Source organism: Atta cephalotes (assembly GCF_000143395.1).
Source record: "Atta cephalotes unplaced genomic scaffold scaffold00023, whole genome shotgun sequence".
Classification (NCBI taxonomy): Eukaryota; Metazoa; Arthropoda; class Insecta; order Hymenoptera; family Formicidae; genus Atta; species Atta cephalotes.
The window spans coordinates 3,488,634-3,497,592 of record NW_012130087.1 but is presented as its reverse complement, the minus strand read 5'-3'; the positions used below and the strand labels follow the sequence as shown (position 1 = coordinate 3,497,592).

At 30.2% G+C, this 8,959-nt stretch overlaps 1 protein-coding gene across 1 annotated transcript in view; it reads right to left on the bottom strand.

Annotated features, from left to right (window-relative positions):
* The window catches only part of LOC105619924 (stress-activated protein kinase JNK), a 12,256-nt gene extending 10,290 nt beyond the window's left edge, over window positions 1–1,966 (bottom strand). Inside the window, exon 1 of the mRNA XM_012201439.1 lies at window positions 1,707–1,966. Coding sequence (XP_012056829.1) covers window positions 1,707–1,846 — 140 coding nt within the window. The 5' untranslated portion in view covers window positions 1,847–1,966. The remainder of the gene's footprint in view (window positions 1–1,706) is intronic.
* Window positions 1,967–8,959: the final 6,993 nt, after the last annotated feature.

The following is an 8,959-nucleotide window of genomic DNA, read 5'->3' as shown; positions in this document are numbered from 1 at the left end:
TCCAATATATATATATATATGTACACACACACACACACACACACACACACACACACACACGCGCGCGCGCGCGCGCACGCACACACACACATATGTATGTATATATGTATATATTTTAAACACTTCAACTTTAAAGTGGAATATCTCGATTTTTAATTTCGCTCCGGATATTGAGTTTTAAAGCACATATATTCAGGCCTAATAAACAAGCTTTTTCTGTAAGTTTTAGAAAAATCTAAAGAAAATGGATTTTTTTGAAGAATGTCCTTAATAATCGGAGGAAGAAAGAAAAGGGAATAATGACTATTTGCGAAATTATGAGATCAACTGGAAGAACATATTAAAAGGTATATTAACTTATCATTAAGTCCTCTTCCTACTTTACGAAAACTTGAAAAAATCGATGTATAAAACTTGAGAAACTCAAAACTTAAATTTTTCTTGAGTTTGTAAAAGGAAATAAATTATAAAATGCAAAGAATATTCTGATTTTGTAATTTCAAATTCTAATTTTGCTGAAACGTTAAAAGATGATCGCAATTACAGTAAACATTCAATGATATCACAAAAGACAAATCATATTTAAATTAAATGTTTTATGAATTAATTCATATTATTTAAAAAATATAGAATATAAATAGATATAATATGAAACAATATTAAAATAAAAAAAAAGGATATTCTGTATTACTTTATAATAATAATTTTAAATTTCGATTTTAAATCCTTAGTCACAATTTCTTTTCTTGATGTATTTCCTCTTTCTCTATTTATTTCTTATTAAATCTTCACTGCAATATTTTTATCTATTACCTTGAATCGTTGCGAAATACTACCCTAAATATCTTCCAGATATGAAGAGAACATGACGGTATCTATTCAGTGCTCGGATATTCACAAGAAAAAGAATGCCATCGATTTAATTCGTCTGTGAAAATCGGATATCGATGGCAAGAACGACAACAAAAAACGCCGTGAAACTGTCAACGAGGACGATTTTTCCAACATTACGCCGTCGGCTTACAAGGAAGGGGCGTTGTGCCTCTCGTCGTCGTTGCTCTCTGTCGCCGGAAACTCGCATACTCTCGCGAAATCCTGACATCTCCTCTTATTTTAAATCGAATTCCCCGATTTACTCTGCCTCCCCCATTCTTCCGCATGGCAAACGGTGTCTCCCATTTCCTTTACTGTTGATCTTGATTGGTCCCCGAGCGCGAATAAGAAAAATCATAGTTAACCCTCTTTCTCCCTTTGATAAATATATCGACATAGCAATACAACGTATATACTCGGCTTCAAATCCACCTCCGAAACTTTTACGTCTGATAGACATCGGCATTGTTATCGATTGTATAGTTTGAGAGAAGGTAGATGACATTATTTTATCCAGGAAACAGACATAGCGAAACGTTATAAACATCGCGTGCAATAGATAAAATTTTTCATGTGGCTGCGTATTCGATATTGGATATTGAAACTGAATCAGTAGACTTTTCAAATTCTCTTGAATTATTTTATATATTATTTTTTATTTTCATAAAATCGTTAGAATTGTATGGGATTTCACTGTGATTTTGCTGGGATTTCTAAGGAAAATTCGTCGATTCTCGGTACCCGTACGTGTCTCTCCTTAATTCTAAAGACTAATAATTCTAAAAGAAAAAAAAACTGCGAAATATAATATTAGTAATTATCAAATCACTCACCAGACTATCCCCTGCGCGCCCGATCCGATAGGCTTGAGGTTTTGGTAGCGCTTCAGGATGGTAAACTTGGTGTCCCCGACCTCAACCGTGTAAAACATGGCGGATAGCCGGGTTGTCATGTCAGGCCCCAGGTAAGGCATGCGCCTCGGTGTTCGTCTCTCCTGCTGCTGCTGCACCTGCGCCGCCGCCTGCACCTGCACACCGTCCACCCCGCTGGAGCACTCCTGGTGCGCACGACGGGGACTTACGCTCTTAGCCACTTTGGACGTGAGATTTTCAGGGCACCCACGGAATAGTAGCACTGACAATGCGGATACTTCCACTGGGCTGCGCTGCACCTACAAGTGCCACGTCAGACCGCTCCTGCGGCAGATCGCGCCTCAGCACGTTGCTGCCCGATGAGTCCCTACGTGCCCCAGAATTGTCTGGAACAAGAAAAGGATCAAGGCGAAAATTCGTATAAATTCGTTATTTAACTGACAATTTAAATTGATATTATTTATCATATTTTGTCACAGTTAAAAAGTATACAGATCCTCAAATGATAATAATTCACGGTGAACCGAAATAGGTGGACTGAAAAAAAAGTGTCTTGTGTGTGTTTCTAGTATCTGTGATCTTATATACCATTTAATTATATATTATCATAATTATGATTATTATTGCTAGTCATTTTTGGGATAATCATATAAAATATGATTGGTCCAAAGATAACTACAAAATAAACATAAGTAGTTAAATTATAATAATTACATAATTATTTTATTACATATACATATAATTATTATTATTACTAACATTATGAAAATAATAAACATAATAATAATCATAGTTATATTTAAATATAGTCACAAGTACCAAACTTTTTTCTCAGCAGCTGTTACTGTTTATTTTGATTTATTCTTAGTATTTCTTAGCAACAGTAGAACAACATTTTGTTATCAAGAAATTCAAAAAGAAAAAAAAACGAGAAAAAAGAGATCTGAAAGTGTGACATTTCATGTGAGAATTTCACAATCTAATTATAAATTATAATTTCTTTCAAGGACAAGTGCGCGACAAAGTGCACGCGACGCAATATGATACGATATTTGCAACATAAACAATCGAAACTATATCACTTTTGCAAGCTTAATTAACGTTTACAGATCTGTGTGTAATTGGTTGCGTACAATAAACATAAATTAATGTCAAGGAAATAAAGTCAAAGATAGAAAATGAGTTCGTTACACTTTCCATTACTGAAGAGAATTATTCTGACAGAAAAGTAAAGCTCCAATTCAAATTATCATATATTTGGATTTAGATGAGAATGAAACATCAGGTATGTCCAAATAATATGATTAACGTCATTGATTAGCGATTTGGAATAATTCGCCATGTTTTAACACTCATGCATTCAAATATATTCAAATGACTGCTAAAAACCATTTTAACATTCTCATGATTCATATATAAAGTCAATTAGAACTCTTGAGTTTATTTTTTAGATCAAGTATCAACTCAAAATCCAGCGAAAATCCATTTAGGATGTAGCTAAGATTCAGTCAGAATCCAGATTGAATTTAAAATTGGATCTAACTTGAATAAATTTTACATTAAAGAGCCAGAAAGAGTTTTCTTCAAAATTGATTATATATAGTGAGCAAAAAGTATTCGTACAGAGAAAATATTTTTTAAAAAACTTTATTTTTAAAAAGTAAATATTATCCAGAAATGAGACATCGAATTTATGTCGAATTGATATAAATACGATGATTTCAATATCAATTTGACATCGATTCGACGTTTAATTGATGATCATTTCTTGTCAGATAATTAACAATTTATTTATAAAGAATAAAGTAGATTATATGTTTCTTAAAATTATATATACCAAAAAGATGTGTATTAATTATACAAAATATATCATCAAAAAAAAAGGCGAAAATTAAAAATTGTATTGTTTGAATGCTCAAAAAGTATTTGTACAGCCGAGAAATTTAGCTTTTAAAATCAGGAATACATGCGAAACTCTTTGTTTATATTAGAACTTTGTTAATATTAGAACAGAATGTATTCATTGTATAAAATTGTATAAAATTGTTAATTAATGTTTATTTTCTATACAAATAAAACTTTTTTTATAACAAATTCCTTGTACTTTCCCTGAATATTTTTTCTCACTGTGTATATTCATTTCTTTAAATATACTTTTATGATTAGCATTAAATTATAGTTTTACTAATCAGAATTTTTGAAAAGACATTCAAGTAAAAAAAACATCGTATTATTTTACTCAATTTTTATTTTTAAAGATTAGAAAAAAATTATCATTGAAAATGTACGAAAACAACATACACACACACACACACACACACACACACACACACACACACACACACACACACACACACACACACACACACACACACACACACACACTACACTTTGTTACTATTCATATCTCACATATTCTACATTTAATATTTATTAATGTTCCTATAAATGGAGCTATTAATAATTATCACATATGACATTATTAATCATAATAATAGGATAATTTATTCGATAAGATTATAACTCGTTCCTATTTATTGAGGAAAATTGTAATATCGATGTTTGTAAATTTTTTTTGTGAAATAATACCGATTGTTTACGGATTTTTACATTTTTTGCTTAAAATTTGAATCACGTTCATCACGCCAGCGATACAGGGGAGAGAAACAAAAGCTGTTATTTTTTAAACTCGAAAGTCATCCACTCAATCCATTATCTATTGTTCAATCCATTATCTATTGTTCTTAATTGAAGCTGTTTGCGAGAATCGCTATTGGAATGAAATGTGTATTTGTTAGCAAAAATTACGCTATCAAACGAAATACAGTACAATTACACAGATAAAAACATTTCTTGACTTCTTATATATAATACATTTCGATTTTTTCGAATAAATAAAAAAATCTACATATGAGAAGAAGCCATCTAGATAGCCGTATAATTAGTTTTCTAGAACTTCTATTTCTGAACTAATTATAAGTACGAAAACTGATAAATAAAAGACTAAATGAAACAAAAAATTTTTAATAGCGAAAAATTTTGACAAATAGATTTTAAAATATCAAATACATTTTAATTTAATTTAATAAATAGATTATTCAAGTTAATTGTAAACAAAATAATAAAAAAAGCTTTACATTAAACAAAACAATTCAGCATGTGTATGTAGTCAAATTTAAAATTACAAAGAAGTAAATTCAACTCAAATAAGATTAAGTAAATAAGTACGCAAATAAATAGAAAAAGGAAGCAGAGATGTAAGAGTATTTTTATCGCTCATAATAAAAGGATTTTGTGAGAAAATAATATTATCATACAAGAGGTTCAAAAAAAAAAACGAGAAAAGAAGATATTTTGTTTTCTCGAAAAAAAAGTCTAAGAATAAAATTATCAAAGGGATAACTTTTGTATAAGGTAGGCTGAGGCACCATGAGTCACAAAAATTTAAACTCTTAAAACTACATCTAAATATAAAAATTTTTATACCATTTTTTTTAATAATTAATTAAAGCATAATGCATATTTTAAAATTTAATAAATATATCTAATAAATATTGATTAGTTTTTAAGAAAAAAATAAAAATATATTTTTTTTAAGAAATGATCCATAGTGCCCCATACCAGGGATACCCCATAAGTTACACACAAAATAATAAAATTATGCAAGAAATAACGGTGATAAAAGTTAAAAAGTATTTTCAATTAATTTACACATTCTTAGCATAGTCACTAATACAATAAAATATAATACAATTAATAATTATTAAATAATACAATGGAAAATTGTAGGAAATGAGAAATAACTATTAATAAATAACTATTAATAAAATAAAAAATTTATTACAATAAAATAAAAATAATTACTTAGAAACATAAACTTTTAGTACATATATTTTCTGTATTGTCCCGTTTTATCATGAATATTTAATATATGATCTATAGTACTCTAATTATACATTTAATTATACATTTAATTATACATTTAATAGAAAATGATAAAAAAAATGTTAGATTATTGTAAGGAAGTTACAAAGATGAGATAAGATGCGCAAAAACTTGCACTTCATCTTCATACATATATCTTTTACAAAAATAATATTAAAACATTTTTATGCGGTTGAAAAGTTACTTATATAAGTTGCATCACGAAAATTAATGATCAATGCTTTTCGATACAATAGAATTTAATCATTGTCATCTAGATAAAAAATATGGGCAACTAAATAACAGTCGTATTGTACCAGTAATATTAATTTAAATATTCTAGATTATGTTAAACAATCGATGACCCATGATACCCGTGACTCATAATGCCTCGGTTTTCTCTACACTTACTACAAATTATAAACAAGAGAGAGAAATTCATAGACCAGATTGATTTTGACATTGTAATTTAATGTTATATATAATAAGATACTAATATAAAATTTAATAAGATATTTTTAATAAGATATTAACACAATAAAAGTTATTATTATAAAAATTTTTGTCTTAAAAAATAATCATTTTGTTAATAATAAAATGGAATTAATAATAATGCAACTTCTTATTAAATATACTTGTCTAAAATATCTTAAATAAAACAGCTAATGATCAATAAATTCTAAGAATATAATATAAAAATAATTAAATAAAGAAATTAAACTTTAGTAACTTCTGATATTAAAGCTGAAATAGGAGTTTCCAACAAACACTAAGCAAGAACTAGACTAGAGCACTGAGATGGAGTGTCAAAGAGAATATTTCTAACTAAAGGAGAACAGAACAAGCAAAGATGTTTTCATCAGTTTGCAGAAACTAGCACTCCATCAGCGCAAACCACAGCGAAGATGAAGAGAGACGCGAATCCGAGGAATCCCATCAACGGACGCAGCGACAGCTGTATAAATCGTTAAAGATAATAGTGTCTGTCGCTGAGATATGTAATAGAGAAGAAGGGTGACTATCTCTTTGGCATCTTACTCCGAGTGATCTGGGTCGTCTTGCTTTTGTATATCGTTGTCGAAGACTATGACTATAGAAAAACCAGGATCGTTGTAACGTCCGTCATCGTGTCGCTCTTCGATCGATCGATAGGACGAACACCCTCACAAGCAAATAAACAATCGAGCTTTCAAGCTTTGTGTGTAATGTGGCTAACCCAATTGCATCTCGACTTAGTGTTTGGATAATAAGAGCTCAGTCTTGTTTAATTATCAGATATTGATTAATAGAGAGAAAAAGAGAGAGAGAGAGACAAAGAAAGAAAGAACGAGAAAATCAATAGAAACACTTCATATATACACGCAAGTGGCTTACCACAATATATATATATAATAATAAAAGAAAAATCAATTAAGTCCACTTTTATCAAAAAAAAGTGATAGATCAGTGCTGGGAAATCTATTAATCCTCAACTATATTTAAAAACAACAAAACAAGTCCTCCAAGTCTATAATATACATAGAAATGTTTTCCTTTTTGATGTTAAAATGTTATAATTTTTTTCTCTTATTAAATTATTTTAATACATGACTTCTAACTATTTAAATAGAATATACATAATTGTTTTTATTAATAATAAGATTGGAAACAAGACCATTTATGTTAAATACATTATTTTAAAAACGAAGCGCCATTACGATCTGAATGTTAAGATGTTGAACTATTGTATATATTCAATAATAAATATAAATGAATTAATTTCAGAAATGATAATTACGTGCCGCATGCTTTTTATTAATTATGATAATTCTGATTATTTATGATTATTTATAATAATGTTGATAAAAAATTGATGATAAATTATTAGATTGCAATGTAATGTTAACTATATCGCAACTTCGTTGACGACATCTTCGTACCAGCAGCGAATACTTTGGCGGGCTTTCTCGAGCGCCGATATCTCTTCTAACACCTCGGGATTCCCCCAATTATTTATAGCGACTGTCGCAGACGTAGACCGACAACAACAACGACGACTACGACGACGACGACGACAACGACGCCGCCGCCGACGCCGCAGTCGTATTTTTCGTGGTTGTCTGCATGGGCCAACCACCTTCCGTCGTTCGCCACCTGCTATCAATTACGTAAACACGTCGATGAAGGAAACACACTCAATCAAAACACGGAGACTTCAAAAATGCTTTTGTGAAAAAAATCCCAAAAATCGAGACATTCGGTCAATAAAATATAAAAACGTTCGATCGAAATCTATGAGGATTTCGAAAATTAAGAGGATTATTAAAATGTAAGTAGAACTCGTTTGATCACGTTGCGATTGTCAAGACATTCACTCTACTCACGCTTATCCAATGAAAAAATTCTAAGCATCGATCACTGTGAGTAGCTATGTGGTCAATTACATGTAATCAAAGGGGACGCTCCTTTATATCTGTATCAGATTACAAATTGATGATTACGATTGACGATTGCCCAGTTCTACTTCAATCAATCATGATATAGTGAGTCCGCTGTAATTGGCTGAAATAGAACTGGACAATCATCAATCCTTTAGAATGCTTGTTCGAGCTTACGAAAATTCAACGAAACCACTCAAGATGTCTCAAAGTTATGGAGACATTCAATCGAGAGGATGATCGAGAATCATACTATTTAATTAAGAGAAAGTGATGAATTACAAAACTTTCAGCATCTGAAAACGGTTTAATTCTTGAGAAAGTTATGTTTAAAGTAGCAATCTAGAATTGATTTTTAAGATAAGGGGTTCAAAGTTTAGGTGGCGCGTTCAATCTTGAAGTGCTTCGCAAATCTGAATATGCTTTGGTTAATTCTTGTTAGAAAACGTAATATGTAATCACGAAGACTTTAAAATAAAAATTTTGACCAAACATTTTAATTTTTTTGTTCGCAATCTTTTTTTCTCTCGCGAATAAACTTATCGCATTTTGTATTTTTATATATGATGAAAACTTGATGGATATTGAAATAAAAAACAAAGCGGATGAAAAAACACGCAGCCAGAAAAAGGTACGGTGTTATTTTCACCGGCTCTGGAAACCACTTGGAACCCTTTATGAAAATAGCAATGGCTCTCGTGAATAGAAATACAAGACTGTGGAATTTTTATATACTTTTCAACTCGGTACTCTGTTGAAATAAAACTCCATAAACTGAATAAAAACATCGAATATACAGAGCGTCACATTTCTACAAGGTGAACAAGATTAAGTTGATGGCAGGTATTAACTCTCTCTGTCTCTCTCTCTCTC